At 43.7% G+C, this 27,463-nt stretch overlaps 2 protein-coding genes across 2 annotated transcripts in view; one reads left to right on the top strand and one right to left on the bottom strand.

The window, feature by feature from the left end:
- The window catches only part of ANXA13 (annexin A13), a 62,736-nt gene extending 56,749 nt beyond the window's left edge, over nucleotides 1–5,987 (top strand). Inside the window, exons 12-13 of the mRNA XM_033842879.2 lie at nucleotides 2,311–2,423; nucleotides 5,347–5,987. Of these exons, the coding sequence (XP_033698770.1) occupies nucleotides 2,311–2,423; nucleotides 5,347–5,466 (233 nt within the window). The 3' untranslated portion in view covers nucleotides 5,467–5,987. The remainder of the gene's footprint in view (nucleotides 1–2,310; nucleotides 2,424–5,346) is intronic.
- Nucleotides 5,988–19,324: 13,337 nt separating this feature from the next.
- Nucleotides 19,325–27,463, bottom strand: part of NTAQ1 (N-terminal glutamine amidase 1) — a 209,103-nt gene continuing 200,964 nt past the window's right edge. The window contains exon 6 of the mRNA XM_073794721.1: nucleotides 19,325–20,225. Within this exon, the coding sequence (XP_073650822.1) occupies nucleotides 20,203–20,225 (23 nt within the window). The 3' untranslated portion in view covers nucleotides 19,325–20,202. The remainder of the gene's footprint in view (nucleotides 20,226–27,463) is intronic.

Here is a 27,463-nt window from a genome sequence, read left to right as displayed (position 1 = left end):
GAAGCTTCAAACTCATGGCAGATACACACAAATCAACAGACTGAGCTACAGTAAAGATAAAACCAAAACCAATCAGAGCAAGGCAGGTCCAGAGGAAGGAAAGGACCCATCCCTGCAGTTGGGGGACCATGAAATGCAGGAGTTGGGTGGACTCCACTGGTAGCAAATATAAAAGAGATTAGAAAAGACCTTGAAAAGGAACCACACACAGAGTGGAACATGACTTCATGACTAAATTCTCTACACACTCCCCACCCTACTCCCGCCTAACTCATAAAGATGCCAGTTTGCCACTAAAATTGAGGAGGTGTTATGAGACCAAACGGTTCCCACCGCTTGCAGCCTTCGGAGCAGCACTTCTCAAAGCAGGGTCCATGGACCCCCTGCATCAGACTCACGTGGGGAGGCGTGTGAAAGTCTCGGGAGGCCACTCCAGGCTACCCACTTAGGACTTCCTGGAATGCAGCCCAAAGTCACACATTGACAAGCTCCTCCCGTGATCATCTTACGCCCCTGGAGTTTGAGAGCCCCTGCTCTGCAGGCCAGGAGGGGCAAGAGGCACCGCGGGCTGGCTGGCTGCCCCTCCTCTCACACGCACGAAGATCTTTATTCCCGCATCCTCCCAAGCTGGCCCCACCCAAACTTTCGGGCTATTCCTGCCGCTGCGAACAAGAAAGGTTGTTCACCAGGCATAGACTGTATGCGGTAGAAAAGTTGAGAGTTTTCTCCCCAAAATATCAGGAAGAAGGAGTGTCGGGGGGGAAGTCACTGGTGTGGGGATGGAACGCACTGAAGTTAGGCGGACGATCACTGCAGCGTCAGTTAGTACGAGCGCACAGGACGGGGTCCTAGGGAAAACCTTGTGAGGCCACTAGCTCAGAACGTCGGGGGGTGTGTGTCACAGTGAGTCTCAAACACGCTGCTCCCCAAATTGCCAGGTTCACCCCCCCACCCCATCACCACCACCACCAATCCAGCAGCTTGTGGATTCAGACTCCTGGGTCTGGGCTTCTCCACTGACACGCTGGTGGCTGCCACATGACGTATAAAATAAGGAGACAGACCACCCACCCCCACAGCCTAGACTCTGCTTTCCTAATTCTGTTCCTCCCCCTTCCTGGTAAGCATTCTATCGGCAATTACCTAGAAGACAAGAGTTCTCACTGCAGGACACATTAAGGATGTGCATTCCACACTTATGATGAATGTATTCCTTATTATTTATCACTAACATCAAAAACGTTAAGTGTTCTGGGTAAATGTCAGCAACATAAACAGTAAAGGTTCGTTCTCCCAAAGTGTTAGTCCTGGTGGACCCATACAAGCCTTGGAGGAGGGGAGAGCAATCATGATTTATCCCCAGGAGCAGAGATGCACCCCATCCCCTGATTGGTAAATAGAAACCATACTTTGTTAATCTGCGGATTAGATCATACTTTATTCATTTCTGGCTGGGGCAGGGCCAGAAAAGAGCAACTAGCAGCATCAGAGGCAGGTGCTCTGTAGACAGGATCAAACATTGCATCAAGCCCACATCCCAGATGGAGAACTAAGATGATTGTGGGGACCTTGGAAAAGATTCAGAGATGAGGTTCACAAATAAAACCCAGTGAGGGACTTCCCTGGTGGTCCAGTGGGTAAGACTCTGTGCTCCCAATGCAGGGGGCCTGGACTCCAACCCTGCTCGGGGAACTAGATCCCGCATGATGCCTCAACTAAGGTCCCATGTGCCGCAACTAAGACCCGGGGCAGCCAAAATAAATAAATAAATATTTTTTTTAAATAAAAAAATAAAACCTAGTGAGGAAAAACAAAAGAAAGGAAGGTTGTTTAGCATGGGCAGAGGAGGGCCACAGTCCAACTGAGCGTATCTTCAAGGTTATGAAGTTTTATATGGCAAGGTTGCCAGCCAGTCCGTGTTTCCCCTCCAAACCCAACTCTGACATCAGAGATTTCTCTTAGAGATGAGAAGGTATTCCTGCTGGTGAGAATCATGAACTTTACAGGGAGGACCTGAGGATGGTCACAGCCCTCCGCCTCCTCCCAAGGGTCTTCAGGGAACAGGAGAGGTTCTTAGGTGTCTGAAGGGGTTTTGGTCGAAGAGTCCAGATGCCCTGACCCCAAGGGAATCTTCCAGATCCCATTATCAACAGTGTGAAGTCTGCTCCTTTCAAACACCGGCCTCACAATTCCATCAGCTCCAAGGGCAGCCAGGTGACACTCTGAGCCAGTTCTGTTCCTTCCCAGGGTCTCTGTGTTATTCCACAAAACATGAACACATCACGTTCTCTCTTCCTTTGCCCTGCCCAGTGAGGAGTGCCCGGGACCTCGAGGGCTACTTTGCTGACTGTCTGTACAAGGCCATGAAGGGTGCGGGGACCGACGAGGAGACCCTCATTGACATCATTGTGACCCAGGCGGAGGTAAGACGCACTCGTTGGGCTCCACCTTCTTGTTTTGCCACCACTGATGTCATCTACCGGTCATTTTTAGTAAGAGCCTATTTACAGAAAGAGTAAAACAGAGAGGGCCCTTGCCTTCCCAGACTTTGTAGAGGACAGTGTGCTGTGCTTCAGTCTGTTTCTTTTTATACAAATGCAGTAACGTTAGCGGCTTCTATGTCTGTCATCTGTGGCTCCGGAGAGCTCGGGGTAGTGTGTGGAGGGAACCTGGAGGGGCTGTTCCGGATACGGCAGCTCCATTTTAAGGAAGGTAAAACAGACACTCTGAAAGGTGAACAATGGACTCGATCACCCGAGCAAGTAATTTCCCGACTCCTGAGCTAGGCCTTTATTTCCTTAAACACATCCCAGAAGCACAATTTTGCACAAAAAACCACATCAGTACAAGACAATGTTTCTCAACCTTTTTTAAATTAGCGATCGCCCACCCTCCCCCCCAGGGAGCCTTCTTAGACCCAGTTTTCTCCTAACTGTCACTCCCCTCCAAGAAATGTTAACACGGCATACACTGTGTGAATCTGTTTATGTTCCCTATGCACATACGTAATTAATTTTACATAAGAAGATTAAGATGTTTTTTCACCCTCTAAGAACCAGTTTTTGCCCCCATTGGGAACAATATCGCCCCCCTTTGAGAGTGCACGAGTACAACAAAGGCACAGGGAGAGGAGTGGCCAGAAGCTTGGGAGCAGCTGTCAAGACTCATATTCAGAACACAGGGCCACAGAGAGGAGGAACTGCAGAATAAATGGGAAATGGCATTTCATCCACAGCAGAGAGGCCTTGGAGAGTGAAGTGGAACTGGGCACTTGAAAACCACAGACATCTTCCCTCAAAAACATGTTAAATGAGGGGGAAAAGATACCAACCCAAATTCCGGCCCCCAGCTTTTTGACAAATAATACGTAATATCTGACACTGTTTTGAAATATAACTTAGCAACACAGCTATTCTTTCGTTTTTATTTCTATTCCTGGAATTTCTCCTCCCCCTCTTTCTCCTCTCCTCCCTCCTCCACAATTCATATTTCCCTCTCTCTCTTAAGCCCCTTTCTTTTTCCTCCTCCCCTCTCCCTCCTCCAGTCTCTCTGCCACTCTCTTTGTTTTATTTTGGTTGCTCTGATTCTCTCTTTCCCTTATCTCTCCAGGTCTCAGCCTTCTCTGTCTCTCTGTCTCTTAGTAACTCACCTCCCCCAGCCAGAGTCTCTGGAGATCCTAAGACACTCCAAGGAGCAGTTTGGTGACAAAGCCCAGCAAGGATTCTAAAGACCCCAGGGGGTCGGACCACTCCGAGGGCTCCTCAGGGTGCCATATTCACTCCAGCATGCATGAGCTGTAGCCTGTTTATTCCAAGATGCTCTGTCCTATCTCGGTACTGACCACAGGTCCTGGGCCATCTCCACATGGGGACCATCCCCTCGGAATGCTTCCGGCCCAGCCAGATATATTGGCCAGATCCCCTAATCCCCCAAAGCCACCAGGTACTAGAACAGAGCCCCGTGAGCCCCACCCCATCCCTGCACTGACCCACCCCTCCCACCACTTCCTGCCCCTCCCCCAGCTGAGCAGCCTACCAGCTAGGGGAGCAGGGATCACAGCCCACCTGCCTGATGCAGTCTCTCTCTTGCGCAGCATCCACTTCCAACAATTCCTCCCTCTCCTACCCTCTCCTGCTCTCACCTTTCTCCCTCCTGTTGGGCCCTCTAATTGGGGCAGGAGAAGAAAAGAACCAGAAGCTTGAGCAATGGTTTGTGAGTCTCTCAAGAAAGCAAGATAGAGTCTAAATTAAAAACAACGATAACAACAAAGCTAAAAACAAAAAACAAACAAAAAACTCCTGGTTAAAGAGAGCTCTGTGCTTCTTTTATGAGACTTACTGTGTTCTTTCTGGAATTATATCTTCCATGGTGCAAGTATTATCTCCTTTACTAGGTGGTCAGAATCTTCAGAGCAGAACTATCTTTTTATATTTGTTTCTTCTGAGTCCTTTCCCCACCTCCAGCACCTAGATTTTTCAAGCTTTTCAATGAGTTACAGTTGATCCCTGAACAACGTGGATTTGAATGGTGTGGGTGCGCCCATATGCAGAGTTTTTCAGTAAATAACAGCACCTGTATTTTCATTTTATGGATCCTTACATTAACTAAGCGTGGGGAGAAGCTTGTGCTCCATTAGAGATCACAATATGTAGAATCAAAAGAACTAGGGTTTGAGGCCTGATTCTATCCAAACTGTTTCAGCTTCCTGCCCTTGGGTGAGTCATTGATCAAATTCCTTTGTTTTTGAGGCAGAGATAGCAATACACAGATTCTAGACTGCAGGGGGGTGTCTGCCTTCCTAATTCCTGTATTGCTCAAGGGTCAACCATAGATTCAAAATAAGTCCTAAAAATTGATAATGAATTGAATTTTGTTGTTTGGCACTAATATCCTTGCTGATCAGGGTACAAGAGAAAAAAAAAAAGGCGTCATTTCAAACTGTGTTGACAATTTTCTTAACCTTATACTAAGAGTCAGCAAACTGTGGCCTGCAAGCCGAATCAGGCCCACCGCCTGTTTTTGTACAGTCCTGTTACCTGAAAATGATTATTTTAAAGGAACTGTAAATAACTCAAAGGAAAAATAATATTTTTGTAACACATAAAATCATATGAAATTCAAGTTTTAGTGTCCATAAACAAAGTTCTACTGGAACAGACACACAGACACTGAACTCAGCTTTCCTATTCTCAGCCACGAAATAGGAAGAATAATAACTCCGACTCTTAAGGGCTGCTTTGAGGCATTAATGAGCAAGTGAGAATGACGTGCTCAGAACAGTGGCTGCCTATGTTTACGGTGAAAACGCTATAAATGTCCCAGTTGCTGTTGTTATCTCTCCTACAGGTGGACCTTCAGGGGATAAAAGCCAAGTTCCAAGAGAAGTATCAGAAGTCTCTCTCTGACATGGTTCGCTCAGACACCTCTGGGGACTTCCAGAAACTGCTGGTGGCCCTCCTGCACTGAACCGAGTCAGCACAGCAGGAGCACAGGAAGGAACCACCTTTGTCAAGAGCCCCCCCCCAAACCAGATTTGCAAATGCCACTCCAGCACGAAACACCCTCGAGGGTCCTGGTTTATTTCCTTGGCAGCCTGAGCCATGCGGCCGGGGCAAACTGTTTAAGTTAAGGGCAGCAGCCTCAAGACGCTTGACTAGGTCACCCTGAATGCTGGTTTAGCGAGTATCTGTGCTGCCTCTTAATTTTCCTTGAGGGCAGTCACTGAATGCTTTCTGAGCACAGATGAAATCTGCAGTTGATGAAAAACTATGCCTTCGTAATAAAACATTTAAAAGAATACGTATCACACAGGGATATGTATGTTCTGGGTAAAGAGCAAATGGTTGAAGTACAAGAAAGACCAAAGTGCTCAATTTCAAATCCTCCATGTTAATGGAAGATGTGGATTACGCCTACATCAGCTGCTTTTCCAAAAACTGGGTTGATTTGCTTTGGTGTTTGTCCTGCAAATAAATGACTTGTGAAATTTCAACATATTTGGAAAATGCAAACAGTTACATTTATTAATAATCACCAAGGACAGTCACCAAGGCCAGCGGCAAGGAAACAACTGACTTGCCTATACGAAACGTAACGAGAGGTAAAATTCCCTGATCTGCTACCTGGTTTAAATGGGTTTTCTTGCTTCTCTAGACATTTGAGCCATTTGAGTTTTCCCTCGGATCTTCAAATACAACTAGGCTGGGCACAGTGCCAACAGGATCAAGGTTAATGGTCTGACTCTCAAATGGATTGATCCTGCACCAATAGCATCTCTGTTCCAAGGTGTTTGTCTCATAGCCACGTGCTGCTACACATAAAGGGGTCTCTGTCATGAGAACATGGACACTCTAGTCCAATAATTATAGTTATCGTTCACTGGATGATTATTTGTGCCTGGCACTGCTAAGTAGCTTACTTTCATACTTAATTTTCCCAACATCCCTATAAGATGAATATTACTCCCATTTATGAGCTGAAGCAACTGAGACATTAAGTAATCTGGCTAAACTCATTCACAAATGACAGAACCGAGATTTGAATTCAGGGCTGGTGGACTCCAGAATCCATCTTAATAACCGCTTTTCTTGGAAAAATAACACATACAAAGTACATGGAAATGGGTCTGTATTCATTCACCTGCTTAAGTTCCTACTATTTGCCAATCACTGTGCTGGGCTCTGGGGATACAAAGACAAAGAGAACACTGGCCACACCTTGGGCAGTTCATTCCCAGACCAGTAGTGTAGATGGATGCCTCCAATATTCATCAGACGCTGTCAGTGCATTGATACAGGCATGTAAAGCTCTCTACCCATGAGTAAGAGGGGTGAACACAGAGCTCTGCCTGGGGGAACTGGGGAATGTTTTACAGAGATGCAGTTGTGCTGGGTTTTGAATACAGAGAAACCTTCCAGAAAAACAAAGAAAGAAGCATATGGGTAGAGGCTCGGAAACATGAGAGAGCAGGATGTGTTCAGGAGGCGTTGAAATCCATTCTCCAGGGGCATAGATGTGGTGAAAGGAAGGAGAGGGTCGGGGAGGCGGGTGATGAAGAGTATGTTTGGGTCACATCAGCCGTGGTTTTGCCTTCCAAGTGTGAGCTTGGTCTTCTGGGCAATGGTGGTCATTGGAGATGTTTAAATGAGTGAGAACGTGATCAGATTTGGGTCTTGGGAAATCACTTTGGTGGTGTAGTCAACACAGAGCATACCAGACACACGCTGTGCTGTGTCTTTCTAGCAGCTGTAAAAGCGTGATCAACAAATTAAGAAGTTATGTTAACATCTGTATCCTCGACACACCGGTTTATCTACCTAACTGACACTGCTGTCATTATGAGCTTTAACACATAAAATGGTTCAGTGACAAAACACACTCATGTTCACTTGTTGTCTTAAAAAACAAACGAAAACAACCAGTTCTTGGGATCTGAGCTTACAGTAAGGACAGAAAAACAAACCAGTGGACTGAAAAGAGATCTATTAAAAACAGCCATCCTTTGAGAGCGCTGAAGGCCATGACTGACATGGAGAAGAGAGGAAAGGGATTTCACAGGGGAGGAAACAGGCTGAGTAAGATGGAGAAGCAAAGTCATTTGCTCAAGGTCACACACAGGAAGAATCAGGGCCAGAATTCAAACGCAAGTCCTTCTGACCCTGATGTCTGAGCTCTTAGCCAATTAGCTCACGTCCATGCGTGCTTTCTCCAGACCTTGCTGCTCCAGGCACTAGGCACCTCTCTGCCTGTTTCTCACCACTCACAGACAGAAGCCAGTTTCCAGGCTTGACCTGGGGACTGCCTCACAAGAGAACTCCCCCGTCTGGTCTGTTCCCAGAGTGTCCCACCCTCCCTGTCATGGTCAGGAATTTCCTCCTTTTCCCTTCCATACACCCCTGCCCGGCCCAGGCTCCCCTCCCCTCTCCCCAGACCCCTACTCTCAGAGGGCAGGGCCTGCCTGGGGATGGGGAAGGAGGAGAGGACAAAGGTAGAAGGAAGGGGGGAGAGCAACCCTGCCTTGTCACCCTCCCGCTGCACAGCCCTGTCCCCCCGTCCACCCACCTACTTCCCCCAGGGCCACTGGAGAAATCCTAGCTCCTGCCACCCAGGTGTTCGGGTAGGTGGGGAGGGAGTCTGAATCCCTCCTCCAGGGCTGCATGGGGAGAGCAGGTCCCGTGGGTGCACGTGGTAACTCACCATCCACTTCCCCATGAAATTCTGCCCCTCTTGGCATGTAATCAATATAGCCATATAATCGATCCCTGTAAATCTAAGGAGAGTGTTTAAAGGCGAAGATTAAAAAGAAAAAGGAGACTAGAATAACGGTCCAGAAGAGGAGACAGAGGTTATATCACATATACAGAGACAGATGGTGGAGCAGAAGAGGGATATCCAGGCTGCCTTCAGGAAGACATCAGCCCAATCAGAGTTAGATGTGTCAGCCCCCAGAACACCCCACCGTCCTCACCCAGAGGGCACTGGGTCCCTGCCCCAGCAGTGCAGAGTCTGGCTCCTGCAGCAGCAAAAGACTGACGCACAGGACTCCTCCAGGCTGCAAACTAGCTATTTCTCAGACCACACTACAGCCCATAAAAATGCCTCAGATAAGCCCCCAGAGACTAGATAAGTCAAGAAATAAGGGTGCCGGGAAACCAGAAGTGGTATTCGGCTCTCCATACCAACAAGCGAGAGCTGCCACATTGTATTCAGAGAGACGTCAAGGCTGCCTGCTTGTGCCACTACAAGTTCTTGCACGACCAGGGCATAGAGCGGTGACCACTATGTTAAGAGAGGGTCAAGAGAAAGAAAAGTGGGTGGGGTGGGGGCAGGGAGAGAGGATTTCAAAAGAAACTTTTTTTTTATTTCTGTAAATTTTAGGTTTACGGAAAAGTTGTAATTATACTACAGAGAGTTCCCATATATCCCACGCCCAGTTTCCCAAATGTAGCATTAATATTGTACATTTGTCACAACTTATGAAATAATATGGATACATTATAATTGAGTAAAGTCAATACTTGATTCACATTTCCTTAGTTTTTATCCAATGTCATTTCTCTGTGCCAGGGTCCCATGGGAATACCACATTACATTTAGTCGTTACGTGTCTTTAGGCTCCTCTAGACTGTGACAGTTCCTCAAACTTTCCTTGTTTCTGTTGACCTTGACAATGTTGAGGAGAGTACTGGGCAGGTATTTTGTAGAATGTCCTTCCATTTGGGTTTGTCTGATATTTTTCTCACGGCTAGACTGGGGTTATGGGTTTGTCTGGAAGATCACAAAGGTAAGGTGCTATTCCCATCACAGCATTATCAAGGATACAAGGGTACAAGGGTACATGCCACCAAGGTGACTTAACACTGCTGACGTTGATCTTCTGGCTCAGGTAGTGACTGTACTCATTAAAAGGAAGTCACTGTGCATGTCCCATACTTCGGGGCAGAGAGTTACGTTCTACCTCCTGGAGGGAGCAGTAGCTACATTATTTGGGATTCTTCTGTTCAGGTTTGTCTGTTCTCCCCCATTTATTTATTTATTCAATAATTCATTTATATCACTATAGACTTATGAATACTTATTTTGTACTTTGGGTTATAATCCAAGACTATACTATTCATTTTGTTGCTCAGATTGTTCCGGCTTTGTCTATTGGGAGCTTTTCCAGTTGGCTCCTGTGTCCCCCTGACGTACCCCCTCACTTTGCTTCTTGAGTACTTCTTTTGTTTCTGGCACTGTAAGATGCTCCAGGCTCATTTTGCATATTCCCTTCCCCAGCCCTAGAATCTGCCATTTCTCCAAGAAGCCCTGGTCCTTTTATGGGAGAATGATATTAGAAAACAAAATCTGGGCACTGGGTGTGCTAATTGATTCTAGGCCCGCTCAGTGGACAGAGCTAGGAAATATAAGTGTATATACTAACCCGTGTATACACACGTATCTATATTTACACATATATGTAGGTAGATGATACAGATATAGCTGTATAGGTATAGATGTAGATGTAGACATAGACATAAATCCACCTGTATCTATATTAAGTTAGACATGAGTTCATACAATGTCTTCAGCTTTCATTCAGTACCACACGGTTCATGCTAGTAGGATATTTGACATCTTGAAAACATCACAATGAGACAAGAGAGTGGGAGGGAAGCTCCTAGAAAAAGAAGCCATGGGAGAAGAAGCAAAGAAAACCACACAGTGCCCTGCATGTGCCACTGATTGACTGTATTTCCATTTTGAATGGCAGAGTTTGTGCCCAGATCTGGGGAGAAAGGGTAGTCCATGTCTGAATGGTCCTCCACTACCAGGTATCCAAGGAAATATCCTTAGGTTCTGAAGGGGATGCTCCATGGCTCCTTTGTGACCAAACCAGAAATACTGAAGTCTTCTGTTCCTAAGGTAACCAACTTCCAATGAGTTCAAAATGTGTTCAGCCAACACTGATACCATGCAAAGGAAAGGGAAATAAAGACCATCTTCAGCACTAGAATGAAGAGACAGTGGGTTCTTACGTCAGTCTCTTCCTGAAAATGATTTTTTCCCCCTATAAGTGTAACTTTAGGATGCCTTAGAACAAGGATGTCTCAGAACAAAAGAGGCCTGAAGCATTTTTAGACTCTGGGCTAGAAGAAAAGAAGCACTGGTTTTGAATCACTCCTCACTGTGAGTAATGTGGGCCAGGATGACATGACTCACAAACCAAAATGGACACACTAATTGACTGAACTCTGAACCCAACCCAAGTATTAATTTTTTTTTAACTACACTGAAAACAAAATCAAAGTTGTTGTTTTTAAAATCCTACCAAACCAGTTCAAATTAGAACCAGTCTTTGGAAATGGCAGAGCCAGAAGAAAAAAAGAATTAGAAAAGCAAAATCATTTCCATACAAGTATTTCATTCAAGGGTCTGGCACATACAAATATGCACTGTCTATGTATTTCTACCAGTAGGAGCTCTTTTAAATGAATCTCACTTAACCTATTAGCCAGATTAAGGAACATGCCCCCTACTCTCTATAAGGTCTATTGGTGGAGGTCCTGGATGCTCTGGAGGCTGGTGGCTTGTGGGGCACTGGGTAGGAAGCCCTCCCTTCTGGTGGACCGTGCATTTTGCAAGAGTGCGTTGCACTTGTTCCCTAACCTGTCTCTACCTGTTGTACTCAGTATTGTAATTACATAATTTAATTCAATATTAAATAAGTCGATCAACTATAAGTACAAAAGGAAAGACTTCTTGTTTCTATGAAAGCTAAATCAAATGTTTGGAAAGACAAGATAAAGGTGTGTCGCATTTAAAATAAAAAGACTGAACGGGGGCTTCCCTGGTGGCGCAGTGGTTGAGAATCTGCCTGCTAATGCAGGGGACACGGGTTCGAGCCCTGGTCTGGGAAGATCCCACATGCCACGGAACAACTAGGCCCGTGAGCCACAACTACTGCGCCTGCGCGTCTGGAGCCTGTGCTCCGCAACAAGAGAAGTTGCGATAGTGAGAGGCCCGCGCACCGCAATAAGGAGGGGCCCCCACTTGCCACAACTAGAGAAAGCCCTCGCACAGAAACAAAGACCCAACACAGCCCAAAATAAATTAAAAATAATAATAATAATAAAAAAGACTGAACGACAACATTGATGCCCATCAATGGCTCATCTGCAAAGAAAAAGTACCCAAGGAAAAGTACCCAGGACCAGGTAGCAGGGTCCTATTAGTTCTGTTACTCAAAATAGCTTCGACTTTCCATGTTTTACCACCTCCAAAGCTCTCACTCCAGGTCAAGCCTCCATCCTCTCTATCCTGAATCCCTACAATGGCTTCATAGGTGGGTCTCCTGCTTCCCTGGTTGCTTAGTCTCTGACTCCTTCTGGAACCTCCACTCTCCCCCCTCATTCACCAGGCACCGGCCACACTGACCTTTTGTCTACTTCTCAAACTTGTCATGCTTCTTCCTGCCTCAGGACTTCTGTACCTGTAGTTCTCTCCACCTAGGACTCCCCTTCTCCCAGACTGCCCCGTGACCCGATCGCAGTATATGTCTCCCCCTCCAGAGGCTTACGCCGGCCATCCTAACTAGTCCCATTCCCATCACTGCCCTCAAAACACACCCAAACTTTCCCTTAAACATTATCTTGTATTGTCTTCATAACCGTTGTCACCATCCATAGTTATCTTACATATTCACTGTCTACACCCCCCATTAGAATATAAGTTCAGGAGGGCAGGGACTTCTTCTCTATTATTCACCACTGTAACCCCAGCACCTAGAACAATGTCTGGCGCATTGTAGGTGCTCAATAAAGCGTGGTTGAACAAATGAACACCTAACACAATTTTATTCTTCCCCTTTTCCAGCCAACTTTATCCTTTGACTTCCAAGTTTCCTTTCTGTTGCAGCATCGCAATCTTGCCTTGCCTGCCCCACCTTCATGTAGCTAGTCTCCCCCTCTAAGCACTCCCTTTTACACGGTTCCATCGGAGCACTTAGTGTATTACTCTTCATTATGCTTTGTCCATATCCCCAACTAGACCAGGAGCTCTGTGAGATGAAGGGCCACGCCTTCCTCAGCCTTCCAGGCCCAACACACACAGCAATTCTCTATATCTCTCACCACCCTGCCAGCCCTGACCACTAGATTATTTCATATCTAATCTTTTCCTCCATCCTCTTCTCTATCACAGTGCTGCCTTTATAGCACTTATCATCGCCCCAAATCATCTCATCTCTAGTTATTCATTTATTTGTTCTGCTTATCTATTGCCTGCCTTCCAAACTGTATCCCTAGTGACTAGAACAGTGACTGACAGATAGTAGGTGCTCAATAAAGATCCATTTATAAAGGGCTCATTCAGTGTGTTTGTTAAATGAAGGACTAATTAATCAATTAGCCACCATGACCACTATAAATCTCAGGACACCCAAAGAACAGGGAGATTCGATGCTATGTTTACAGCAGTTACTCATAGTTTCCAAAACAAGACACAGGGACACGATTCATGAAAATCACATTCTGAAGCAAATGTTTGTGAGGAGAGGGGAACGGGGCAAGTAGACGTTTGGCTAATGAGCAAAATGGGTCTCAGACTGCTCCAGGGCATCTACTGCCTGAATGACTGACTGGTTGCTTCTTTTGTTTGGCATTGAGACAGCAGCAGCAGGTCTCTCTGCAGCTCTATTAATTCTATGCCAATTAGTCCAGTTAGAAGCAGGTCTATAGATTAATTGCCCAGATGTTTGATTCCATCAGAGGTCACACGGCATACACAGCCCAAGAAGATTCACATAGATCTTGGCACACAGAGGATGGAGGAAAGGGATGACACTCAGCAAAACAGGTCTCAAAGGCAAGTTCTAAGAAGACTTAAGGCAGTTTCAACAGCCCCTTTCCAAGAGGGAGACCTCAGGCCGCCTGCCTTCTCCAGGCCCCTCAACCTGGGCCAGCTGGGGAGCAGGGACATGAGATTTGCTGGTGACGTCGGCTTGGCGTCCTCCATGTGACATGTAACGAATATCAACCATATTAAGTCACTCTAGGTCCCCAGCATTGCTGACGATGCGATAAACAGAAGTTGGGCCATGCGGCCACCACAAGGGCAGCGGAAGTGGAGGCTGGAGCTGAGCCAGCTGATGGGGCCAGCAGAACAGAGGCCAGCTCAGGACTGCCAGCCACCAGCACCCAAAATAATGTTTCGTCAGGATGACATGTGAGACCTGGCTAGAACTGGTCTACCCCAGTGGATGGAAATGTATGGCTAATTCCAAACACGTTATCAAACATACAAATGGACCCAAGAACCTAGCTGGCTGCACTTTACCTCTGGGCACGGTGTCTGTAAGGAAGATCAGAAGAAGAGTTATTGGTTTCTACTTTATGCCTTATTATGAATAAGATAGGCCAGTTAATCATGCCTGAAGTTTGTGAGAGACGTGAGTGGTACCTAGCACAGTGCTTTCCACCCTCGGCTGCACAGTGGAATCGCCAGGGAAGCTTACAGAATGCTGAGCGGGGGCCTCACCTCAAAGATTTGGATTTTATTGGACTTAGGGGTGCAGCCTGGGAATTGGGAATTTTTTAATTTCCCCAGGGCTTGAATGGGAAGCCAGGATGAGAGCCACTGCCCTAACATAGCCGCAGATTGAGAGGCTCTGAAAGCCAGCCCCTGCCTTCACCCACGGACACTCCCCCAAACTCCCATCACCCTCCGGACTCATTTTAAGCAAAGAGGAAAGGGAAGGACCACTCACTGACCCCTGTCACAAAAGGGCCCTTCTGGGGACATACAGCGTACCTCTATACAGCTTATATTGAAGTCCTCATAATTTCCTATAAAACCTAATTCCTTAAACTAGAATTCTGAGCCATCTATCTACCTGCTCATGCATTCCTCCAACAAATACGCTTTGAGTATCTGCTATGGACTCAATGTTCTTGCTTGCATGAAGATTTCATTCCATTAGGGGAGCCAGAATAAACAATAAGATGTTACAAATAGAATAATTTCATTAAACAAAAAACAAAAAAATGTAATAAAAAATAAAACAGGGTGATATGACATAGAGAGACAGGTGGGGGGACACCTGATGGAGTAACGTAAGCCAAGTCCTGAACATTGAGAGGCCAGCCGTACAACTACCTGAGGGCAAAGCAAGCTCCAAGGCCCAGCTTCAGTCTCCTTGCAGGCCCACTTCAACTCCTCTGTTGTCCCATGCGGTGTCACCAACTCCCCCACCTTTGCATTTCGGCCTTGTCCTACCAGAAATGCCATCTTCCAATCCAAATCTATGACTGCTCAAAGAATCCCCTCCCCTCTAGAAGCTTCCTGGATCCAGTCCCTTCCTCATTCTGACCGCTCATTACCTCACCTGAAATGTCTGGAAATGCCTTTGATAAATCGCAATGGGTATAAAAGCATAAGACATACTATTAAGTCTTACTATTCATACCTCCTCAGCCTCCTGCCTGATTTGCCTTGAATCATCACACCCTAGATTTTGTGGTCTTGTTGTTTCACCTGGGTACAACTGGTCTCCTTCCATGGGATCGTTGGTCCTTCTGGGCATAAGTCAGGTTTTCTGCTCCTTTGGTATTCCTAGTTGCTCCTCAAACAGAGCTAGGCATTCGTTCATAGCCCCTGACCAGAGCTCTTTATAGGAGGATTTGACTAGGTTGGCAATTCAGTGCTTGTTTGAATACAAGAATTAATTAGTAAGCCTTGCCTCCAAACCACAGCCTTCATTCTCTTTTGTACTAGCATTACCTCCATTTTATAGGTGAGAAAGCCAAGGCACAGAGAGATTAAGTAACTTGCCACAGGTCACACAGTTGGTAAGTGGCAGAGCTGGGATTCAAACCCAGGTCTACCTGGTACCAGATGCTGGACCACACTGCACGACCTCATCCTGAGAAGAATGCAGGTCAGTAGTCCCAGTCTCAACTTTTCAACAAAGAAACTAAAACTCATAAAAGAATTAACAGAGGTAGCCTGGTTCATAGATTGAGTTGGTGCCAAAGCCAGGGCAGTTATTCATGGCTGTGGATGCCAAGGCCTCTGGGCTTCTGCTTTGCCACATCCCTTCAGAAAAGTCAAAATTCTAGTTGGGATTCAGCCGAAGTATCAGATCATCACTGTGCCCTCTACCGAATTTCAGTGCTGTCAGGTTGCTGCTGACAATAGATGAAATAATGAAATGGTCCGTGGGCAGAGGGCCAGAGAATATTCATTCACTTTAAATAATATTTTCTTTCGTTTTTTTCCTCTGTTTGGACTGCTGGAATGGTGGAGTTGGGGAAGGACAGGAGTAAGAAGCTAACATTATCCAGCACCCCGAGCCAAGTCACATGACCTCATCTGCAGTTTGGGCTCAATGAACGGTTGCCAGAGTTAGCAAATGAAGACAGGATACACACTTAAATTTGCATTCCAGGCAGTGAGAACATATTTTAGCATAAGTATGTCTTGCTCAATATCTGGGACCCTACTTAACGAAACCTGCCTCCCAGGATTATGGTGAGGATTAAAGAACACACAGGACATAAAGTGCTCATAGGTACCTGACTACGGCGAAGGGGTGGCACTAGGTCTGTTCAAAGACTGCTGTTTGTCCTTTATATAACAGCTGGCAACACACCCTGCCCTGGACCCTCATGCAAAAGAGAAAAATGGCCACCATGCATTATCGACTCACAGTTTAATAAGCAAATTCACCTAGAGAAGACACTGCTCCTTTCAGTAGGTGAGGCTGTCTTGCTCTGCTTTGCCCCCAGGGAAAACAGGGTGAAAGGGTAGAATCCAGTGGCCAAACCTGGTAAGTTCAGAAAAGTTCCTCATGAGAAACAATAATAGAAGAGATAAAGGGTTAGCAGTTTTGCAAACAGAAATAACTTGGCTAAGCAAAGGAGAAAATGAGGTGGGCAGATGGTAAGGGGAGGGGTGTAGGTGGGGAACAGGGCCTGGGGAGAACACGTGAAGAAAATTTGTGGGAGAATGTCAAGTGGGAAAGGCCTGTTGCGCCTAAATCAGAACATCTGGGCGCCTTGTATGAGGCATAGGGAAGATGGGAATGTTTCTCAAAGGTCCTCAGACAACCTCAGGCACAGCTGTGAGGCAAACGAGTTTGTCTTCAACACCCTTTGCTCCGCCCTTTGAGCAGGAACTCCAGGTCTGGCCAGCCCTCTGCCCAGCGATCCCCTCACATCTCAGAAACATTGTTCTAAGAAAAGCACCACCTTCATCCCCCACTCCCTCCCAGGTTTGGCACTGTTCTGTTTACTTGTCCAAAGTGCTCCTTCTAAGACCCCAACCCTTATGTGACAAACTAACCACAGGGCTGGAACATTCTTTCCAGGGATAATTCACATTTGGTAACATCTTCTAGAATGATCTTTTTCCCTTCTCCCCTGCACTTTCCTCCTCATTGTTGTCTAATTCATTACCTTCTCTAATTGGCAGAAGGAGTGCTTTTTAGGGAGAAGAGAGGGTTACCGTGCAGCCTGGTAAAAATGAGATCTTTGTGTGTCTCTCCAAATACATTCCATGAGCAGTGAAGACAGTAGGTATGCAGTAGGTGTTCAATAATTTTGTGTTGGGATGATTTAATCAATTAGTGTGCGCTGGTGACTCTCCTAATTTCAGAAAAGATCATCCTCATTACTGTTCTTATGCAATCATTTCTGGAGGAAGATCCACTAACAATTGGGAATCTCAGTCGTGTCATCAGTTGCCCATCCCCCGTCTCTATAACGTTCTACTTTGGAACAGAGAAAGTTTCCCTTCAGGTATGTGTGTTGAAGAAAGTTCTGGAGATGACAGTGGGAATGATGTGCACATCTTCCAGGTAGAATGGCAGGTTTCTGATTGCTATTATTACCACCAATATCCTGCAATGCCTTTGGGCGACCGACAATGCACTAGGTGTTATGAAAAGTTTAAATAGCAGACTCCCTGACCCCCAGGTCATGTCTGAAACTCCATGGTCTGTTCTGGCCTGCCCATTGGAATGGAAAACACAAGAAGATACTTCCTACTTCCTTACCCAAAGCCCTGGGGAGTTGGGCAAGCTTTCCTAGCAATGGGGGTTACCAGATCAACTGTGCTGTCTTTGCTCACTCTTTTTTTCTATCTTTTGATTATTCAGGTGTAGGAGAAAGTAAAGTGCTGACGACGGAAGCCTTTATCCAAAGGGCTCCTGGAATCCCTGGTAGGTTCTGAGGACTGAACCTCAAGAACAATGTGTGAAGCTAATACAAAACAGTGTCTCTCTGGTAGCATCTATTGCCCACCAAAAATGATTTACAAGGAATGGTGAACACTCACCACAACCTCAGAAAGATAGGACTGATGACAGCCCAATATCAGAATCAACTCAATATCAGAAGCAGACACGATTGGCTTGTGAGAAACAGTGAGTGATCTATTCATGCTTTATCTCACGAAAGAGAGGAGATTCAATTCTTTGAAAGTCAATAAAGAGAGAGTTCTTTATTTCTACACTCCTGCTCCTTGACTCAGAGACTAGACTAACCTTAAAACTGACCAGCTATCCTCTACTACACAAGTGACATCTTTTGAGGCAGCCAGAGTACAGCTTTATGCACACACACATGCACCCCCCAAAATCTTTCTGTATCCTTTTAGAGACTACAACTTTCAAGCAACCAATAGTACAAGATGTGGAAGACGGTGGGGAGAGTCCCTGCCAGGGACCCTCTGCATCCTGAAGGTGGAAGAGAGTTGGTAAAAATCAAATTTTGAAAGATGTGGGGAAGACAAGAAGAGCCTGTTGGGACATTTTTTGGACAGTTGGGGGTTATAGGTTTTTTTGCATTGCAGATAGAAGAAAATCACACCTCAACCCAACAGGGCCAAACTTTGTGTATGTCACTAACCCTGGGAATGGAGCTAGGAAGTGGGAAGAATAATCAGCCATCCCTCCAACTACAGATGTAAGAAGGATATTCAAGTAGCACCCAAGGGGATAGTTAACCGTTCCAAAGGCAAGCTATATAGTCTGTTATTTGCCCATACCTGGGTCTGGATTAATCTTCTCATTCAAAGATGAATACATAAAGAAAAGAGACAGACTGAAAGTATACTGCAGGACATGAAAAGAGAACACCATTCTGAAGACTCAAGAGTATGTCCAGAAGAAACTTTTTCAAAAACTTCAGCGTCAACAGAAAGAAAAATGACATTCCTTCTGTAAAATTGGCAGAAATCCATTATGATCATACTGAGACAGAAAGAGAGTTAGAAGAGCTATGGGATTATTTTGGAGGGATAAAGATGCAATAACATATTTCAATACTGCATTAGAAGCAGCAAAGAGGAAAATTAACCATATGGAAAAGTACACCAGTGGTATAAAGGGTAAATTTGGGTAAGTATTATAGAATGCAGGGACAAGCAAGTAAATATTTTAAAAGAGATAATAATTTAAATAAGGAGGCCAAGTTAAAAGAATATATCTGTGTTGTTCATGTAGGAACAAAACTGCAACAGAAGTAATAAAGATATAATTGAAGAAAAATTTCCTGGGCTGAATAAAGTCTGGAATATACAAATCAACAGCCATGTTTTATAGGCAAAATTTATAAAAAGAACATACGCCTGGACATATCCTGGCAATGCTTTTAATTAAAAGAATAGAGAAAAAATTTTAACAAACAAAAAAGGATATAAATCAGTCAATTCTCAAACTTCTACTCTGCAGCACTGAATGTTTTCCAGGATAAAATGGGTGGTTTTCAGAAATTTTTGATGAAAATAATTTTTTATTTATTTTTAGTTAATATATAATTGACATATAACTTTATATTAGTTTCAGGTGTACAACATAATGATCTGATATTTGTATGTATTGTGAAATGATCACCACAATAAGTCTAGTTAACATCCGTCACCACACACAGTCACAATTTTATTTTCTTGTGATGAGAACTTTCAAGATCCATTCTTTTAGCAACTTTCAAATATGCAGTACAGTATTACTAACTATAGTCATCATGCTGTACATTACATCCCCATGACATTTATTTTATAACTGGAACTTTGTTATGAAGAAAAAAATTCTTGACCTAAACTATTACACCTAGCCAGAATGTTGTCCGTAGATGGCAGGAAACAAAAAGAGAATCTTAGATGAGGAAGGATTCAGAAAAATGCACCTACCCCATATTCTACCTAAAAAAATTCAAATCAATGAACTCGAGTTAATAGAAGGATGAGTCAGAATTAAGCATTTGAGAATGGGGAAGTTGTGCCATAAAAGAACTGGCAGTGAAAATGTAAATCAGCTAAGTATGGAGCTAAGTCTAAATAATTTTTGTAAATATGATTTAAAAGCAAATAATAAAGCCATTCGTAAAAGACAAGCTATACTATATGAAATAATTTGATGACAATAATCTGGGCCTTAAATTCCAGGTTACCTTTACAAAAACCAGGGAGATATAAGTAAAATGTTTCCAATTCCTTTTCTTATCTAGCAGGGAGTCAAAAATATTCTTTTATTTTTGATCATTAGAAAAACACAGATTAAAAAATGTTTTGGAAAACTTAAAAGAAAGCCACCAGTAAAAATATAAACAGTCTGGGCTTTGCTGAACCAAGACGGCAGAGTAGAAGGACGTGCTTTCACTTCCTCTTGGGAGAACACCAGAATCACAACTAGCTGCTGGACAATCATCAACAGGAAGACACTGGAACTCACCAAATAAGATACCCCACATCTAAAGACAAAGGAGAAGCCACAATGAGACAGTAGGAGGGGTACAGTCACAGCAAAATCAAATCCCATAACTGCTGGGTGGGTGACTCACAGACTGGAGAACACTTTATACCACAGAAGTCCACCCACTGGAATGAAGGTTCTGAGCCCCACGTCAGGCTTCCCAACCTGGGGGTCCGGCAATGGGAGGAGGAATTCCTAGAGAATCAGACTTTGAAGGCTAGTGGGATTTGATGGCAGGACTTTGACAGAGACTCCACTCTTGGACGGCACACACAAAGTAGTGTGCGCATCGGGACCCAGGGGAAGGAGCAGTGAACCCAGGGGAGACTGAACCAGACCTACCTGCTAGTGTTGGAGGGTCTCCTGCGGAGGCGGGGGGTGGCTGTGGCTCACCATGGGGATGGGGACACTGGCAGCAGAAGCTCTTGGAAGTAATCCTTGGAGTCAGCCTTCCCAGAGTCTGCCATTAGCCCCAGCAAAGAGCCCAGGTAGGCTCCCGTGTTGGGTTGCCTCAGGCCAAACAACTAACAGGGAGGGAACCCAGCCCCACCCATCAGCAGTCAAGCGGATTCAAGTTTTACTGAACTCTGCCCACCAGAGCAACAGTCAGCTCTACCCACCACCAGTCCCTCCCATCAGGAAACCTGCACAAGCCTCTTAGATAGCCTCATCCACCAGAGGACAGACAGCAGAAGCTAGAAATACTACAATCCTGCAGCCTGTGTAACAAAAACCACATTCACAGAAAGACAGACAAGATGAAAAGACAGAGGGCTATGTACCAGATGAAGGAACAAGATAAAATCCCAGAAAAACAACTAAATGAAGTGGAGATAGGCAACCTTCCAGAGAAAGAATTCAGAATGATGATACTGAAGATGATCCAGGACCTCGGAAAAACAATGGAGGCAAAGATCAAGAAGATACAAGAAATATTTAACAAAGACCTAGAAGAATTAAAGAACAAACAAACAGAGATGAACAATACAATAACTGAAATGAAAACTAAACTAGAAGGAATCAATAGCAGAAAAACTGAGGCAGAAGAACAGATAAGTGACTTGGAAGACAGAATGGTGGAATTCACTGCTGCAGAACAGAATAAAGAAAAAAGAATGAAAAGAAATGAAGACAGCCTAAGAGACCTCTGGGACAACATTAAACACAAAAACATTTGCGTTATAGGGGTCCCAGAAGGAGAAGAGAAAGAGAAAGGACCCAAGAAAATATTTGAAGAGATTATAGTCAAAAACTTCCCTAACATGGGAAAGGAAATAGCCACCCAAGTCCAGGAAGCGCAGCAAGTCCCATACAGAATAAACGCAAGGAGAAACACACCGAGACACATAGTAATCAAATTGGCAAAAATTAAAGACAAAGAAAAATTATTGAAGCAGCAAGGGAAAAATGACAAATAACATACAAGGGAACTCCCATAAGGTTAACAGCTGATTTCTCAGCAGAAACCTATAAGCCAGAAGGGAGTGGCATGATATACTTTAAGCGATGAAAGGGAAGAACCTACAACCAAGATTACTCTACCCGGCAAGGATCTCATTCAGATTCGATGAAGAAATCAAAAGCTTTACAGACAAGCAAAAGCTAAGAGAATTCAGCACCACCAAACCAGCTCTACAACAAATGCTAAAGGAACTTCTCGAAGTGGGAAACACAAGAGAAGAAAAGGAACTACAAAAACAATGAAGAAAATGGTCATAGGAACATACATATCGATAATTACCTTAAACGTGAATGGATTAAATGCTCCAACCAAAAGACACAGCCTCCATGAATGGATACAAAAACAAGACCCATATATATGCTGTCTACAAGAGACCCACTTCAGACCTAGGGACACATACAGCCTGAAAGTGAGGGGATGGAAAAAGATATTCTATGCAAATGGAAATCAAAAGAAAGCTGGAGGGCTTCCCTGGTGGCGCAGTGGTTGAGAGTCCGCCTGCCAGTGCAGGGGACACGGATTCGTGCCCCGGTCCGGGAAGATCCCACATGCCATGGAGCGGCTGGGCCCATAAGCCATGGCTGCTGAGCCTGCGCATCCGGAGCCTGTGCTCTGCAACGGGAGAGGCCACAACAGGAGAGGCCCGCGTACGGCAAAAAAAAAGAAAGCTGGAGTAGCAATACTCAAATCAGATAAAATAGACTTTAAAATAAAGAATGTTACAAGAGACAAGGAAGGACACTACATAATGATCAAGGGATCAATCCAAGAAGAAGATATAACAATTATAAATATATATGCACCCAACATAGGAGCACCTCAAGACATAAGGCAACTGTTAACAGCTGTAAAAGAGGAAATTGACAGTAACACAATAAGAGTGGGGGACTTTAACACCTCACTTACACCAAGGGACAGATCATCCAAAATGAAAATAAATAAGGAAACACAAGCTTTAAATGACACAATAGACCAGATAGATTTAATTGATATTTATAGGACATTTCATCCAAAAGCAGCAGATTGCACTTTCTTCTCAAGTGTGTACAGAACATTCTCCAGCACATGTCACATCTTGGGTCACAAACCAAGCCTCAGCAAATTTAAGAAAATTGCATCTTTTCTGACCACAACACTATGAGATTAGAAATGAATTATAGGGGAAAAAAAGTAAAAAACACAAACACATGGAGGCTAAACACTATGTTACTAACCAAGATATCTCTGAAGAAATAAAAGAGGAAATCAAGAAATACCTAGAGACAAATGACAATGAAAACACAACAATCCAAAACCTATGGGATGCAGCAAAAGCAGTTCTAAGAGGGAATTTTATAGCTATACAAGCCTACCTCAAGAAACAAGAAAAATCTCAAATAAATAATCTAACTTTACACCTAAAAAAACTAGAGAAAGAAGAACAAACAAAACCCAAAGTTAGCAGAAGGAAAGAAATCATAAAGATCAGAGCAGAAATAAATGACACAGAAACAAAGAAAACAATAGCAAAGATCAATAAAACTAAAAGCTGGTTCTTTGAGAAGATATACAAAATTGATAAACCATTAGCCAGACTCATAAAGAAAAAGAGGGAGAGGACTCAAATCAATAAAATTAGAATTGAAAAAGGAGAAGTTACAACAGACACCGCAGAAATACAAAGCATCCTAAGAGACTACTACAAGCAACTCTATGCCAATAAAATGGACAAGCTGGAAGAAATGGACAAATTCTTAGAAAGGTATAACCTTCCAAGACTGAACCAGGAAGAAACAGAAAATATGAACAGACCAATCACAAGTAATGAAATTGAAGCTGTGATTAAAAATCTTCCAACAAACAAAAGTCCAGGACCAGATGGCTTCACAGGTAAATTCTATCAAACATTTAGAGAAGAGCTAACACGCATCCTTCTCAAACTCTTCCAAAAAATTGCAGAGGAAGGAAAACTCCCAAAGTCATCCTATGAGGCCACCATCACCCTGAGACCTAAACCAGACAAAGATACTAAAAAAAAGAAAATTACAGACCAATATCACTGATGAATATAGATGCAAAAATCCTCAACAAAATACTAGCAAACAGAATCCAACAACACATTAAAAGGATCATACACTGTGATCAAGTGGGATTTATCCCAGGGATGCAAGGATTCTTCAATATATGCAAGTCATTCAATGTGATACACCATATTAACAAACTGAAGAATAAAAACCATATGATGATCTCGATGGATGCAGAAAAATCTTCTGACAAAATTCAACACCCATTTATGATAAAAACTCTCCAGAAAGTGGGCATAGAGGGAACCTACCTCAACATAATAAAGGTCATATATGACAAACCCACAGCAAACATCATTCTCAATGGTGAAAAACTGAAAGCATTTCCTCTAAGATCAGGAATGAGACAAGGATGTCCACTCTCACTGCTATTATTCAACACAGTTTTGGAAGTCCTAGACTCGGCAATCAGAGAAGAAAAAGAAATAAAAGGAATACAAATTGGAAAAGAAGAAGTAAAACTGTCACTGTTTGCAGATGGCATGATACTATACACAGAAAATCCTAAAGATGCCACCAGAAAACAACTAGAGCTGATCAATGAATCTGGTAAAGTTGCAGGATACAAAATTAATGCACAGAAATCTCTTGCATTCCTATACACTAATGATGAAATATCTGAATGAGAAATTAGGAAAACACTCCCATTTACTGTTGCAACAAAAAGAATAAAATACCTAGGAATAAACCTACCTAGGGAGACAAAAGACCTGTATGCAGAAAACTATAAGACACTGGTGAAAGAAATTAAAGATGATACCAACAGATGTAGAGATATACCATGTTCTTGGATTGGAAGAATCAATATTGTGAAAATGACTATACTACCCAAAGCAATCTACAGATTTAATGCAATCCCTATCAAATTACCAATGGCATTTTTTACGGAACTAGAACAAAAATATCTTAAAATCTGTATGGAGACACAAAAGACCCCGAATAGCCAAAGCAGTCTTGAGGGAAAAAAACGGAGCTGGAGGATTCAGACTCCCTGACTTCAGACTATACTACAAAGCTACAGTAATCAAGACAATATGGTACTGGCACAAAAACAGAAACATAGATCAATGGAACAAATAGAAAGCCCAGAGATAAACCCACGCACCTATAGTCAACTAATCTATGACAAAGGAGGCAAGGATATACAATGGAGAAAAGACAGTCTCTCCAATAAGTGGTCTTGGAAAAACTGGACAGCTACATGTAAAAGAATGAAATTAGAACACTGCCTAACAACATACACAAAAATAAGCTCAAAATGGATTAGAGACCTAAATGTAAGACTGGACACTATAAAACTCTTAGAGGAAAACACAGGAAGAACACACTTTGACATAAATCACAGCAAGATCTTTTTTGATCCACCTCGTAACGGAAATAAAAACAAAAATAAACAAATGGGACCTAATGAAACTTCAAAGCTTTTGCATAGCAAACCATAAACAAGACGAAAAGACAACCTTCAGAATGGGAGAAAATATTTGCAAACAAATCAATGGACAAAGGATTAATCTCCAAAATATATAAACAGCTCATGCAGCTCGATATTAAAAAAACAAACAATCCAATCCAAAAATGGGCAGAAGACCTAAGTAGACATTTCTCCAAAGAAGACATACAGATGGCCAAGAAGTATATGAAATGCTGCTCAACATCACTCATTATTACAGAAATGCAAATCAAAACTACAATGAGGTATCACCTCACACCAGTTAGAATGGGCTTCATCAGAAAATCTACAGACAACAAATGCTGGAGAGGGTGTGGAGAAAAGGGAACCCTCTTGCACTGTTGCTGGGAATGTAAACTGATACAGCCACTATGGAGAACAGTATGGAGCTTCCTTAAAAAATTAAAAATAGAATTACCATATGATCCAGCAATCCCACTACTGGGCATATACCCAGAGAAAACCACAATTCAAAAAGACACATGCACCCCAATATTCATTGCAGCACTACTTACAATAGCCAGGTCATGGAAGCAACCTAAACGCCCATCAACAGACGAATGGATAAAGAAGATGTGGTACATATATACAATGGAATATTACTCAGCCATAAAAAGGAACGAAATTGGGTCATTTTTTGAGACGTGGATGGATCTAGAGACTGTCATACAGAGTGAAGTAAGTCAGAAAGAGAAAAACAAATATCGTATATTAACGCATATATGTGGAACCTAGAAAAATGGTACACATGAACCAGTTTTCAGCGCAGAAATCGAGACACAGATGTAGAGAACAAACATATGGACACCGAGGGGGGAAGTGGCGTGGGTGGTGATGGTGGTGGGATGAATTGGGCGATTGGGATTGACATGTATACACTGATGTGTATTAAATTGATGACTAATAAGAACCTGCTGTATTAAAAAAAAAAGATAACATTCTTTTCTCAGTTAAAAAAAATAAAATGAAATAAACAGTCTGAAAGAGGCAAACAGTCTCCAGTGTCAGTCTCTGTCAGGAAATTCCATTCTTCTTCTTCTCTGCCTTTCCTGATAAGGGCAGGGGAATAAGACTTATCCCTGCCCTCAAGGAGCTATAATACAGAAGAGAGGTGAAAACACGTTACTAAAATTCAGCCTGATGTGAGAGCTTTTCAAAGATGTGTGTATAAAATTCCCCTTTGGGGGTGACCCAGAATTCACGGTGGGAGGGGAGTGAGGTGGGAAGGAGAAAGGTTGAGGAAGGCTTCCCTTCAAAACACTTAAATTATTAACTTGTCTGTCTACCAGACTGTGAGCACCGGAAGAGCAGGGACCTTGTCTTACTCAATGGATGAATGGATAGATGGATGGATGATGAATGGATGAATGGATAAATGGATAATGGATGGTTGGACAGACAGATGGATGGACCCTTAGTTAATCAGACCAATTCAATTGGTCTTGCTCAATTCACATTTCCCCTAGGGATTCTAATTAATCCTACTTCTAAAGGATTAAAGTTCATCCTCCCAACAGACCTTCCTCTGTAGGTCATCCACTTTCTATACCACAGCAGCAAATTGCCAAACTATGCCTCAGTGGCCTAGGGAGAGTCATGTTCCTGTCTAAATTCCTATCTCCCCATCAGGGAGTGCCTGCCCGGGGGAGCAGAGACGCCAAGGCAGTGTATTATTCTTTGTGACTCACAGTGCTAAAACAGGAGAATAAGAATGTATCCTTGATCATATTATTTCTTTATTCCTGATTTGATTTAGAGCTCAGAAAGCTGATTTGTGGCATAAATGATGTATGAAGTCAGACTTTAGTTTGTGGGGAGAAGTGGGACCAGACAGCCGGGTTATGTACCAACCATCCCCTAGCAGTCCTGACATCATCTCTGTCGGCCTTTTTTCCCCCTTGCCCTCCCTGGGGGAAAGAAAATATGAAGATATTTTCTGGCAGTGGGACAGCATGGAGGAAGAGTTGGGAATGCAGTCATTTGCACGACTGGCCTAGTAAAATTAGCTAGGCTTTTAGCTCTCAGAGGACAGTCGTCACGGCAACCCCAGAATCAAGGAGCAGGACGCCTTTTGGCCATTGTCTGGAGCACAAAGTCCTTATTCAGCTTTCCACAAGCTGGTTAAACAAACATACCCAGACAGATAGGTACAGACGCCGATAGACAGGCACTCACAGACACAGAAAAGTTTTAAAATCACATAGAAGGGGCAAGTTCCTTCCTACAGCTTTTGATGACCCAGATCACTGAAACCGTATTTG

This window comes from Tursiops truncatus, chromosome 17, assembly GCF_011762595.2.
Source record: "Tursiops truncatus isolate mTurTru1 chromosome 17, mTurTru1.mat.Y, whole genome shotgun sequence".
NCBI lineage: Eukaryota > Metazoa > Chordata > Mammalia > Artiodactyla > Delphinidae > Tursiops > Tursiops truncatus.
The sequence above is the reverse complement of the archived record's forward strand: the minus strand, read 5'-3'. Positions and strand labels throughout refer to the sequence as shown.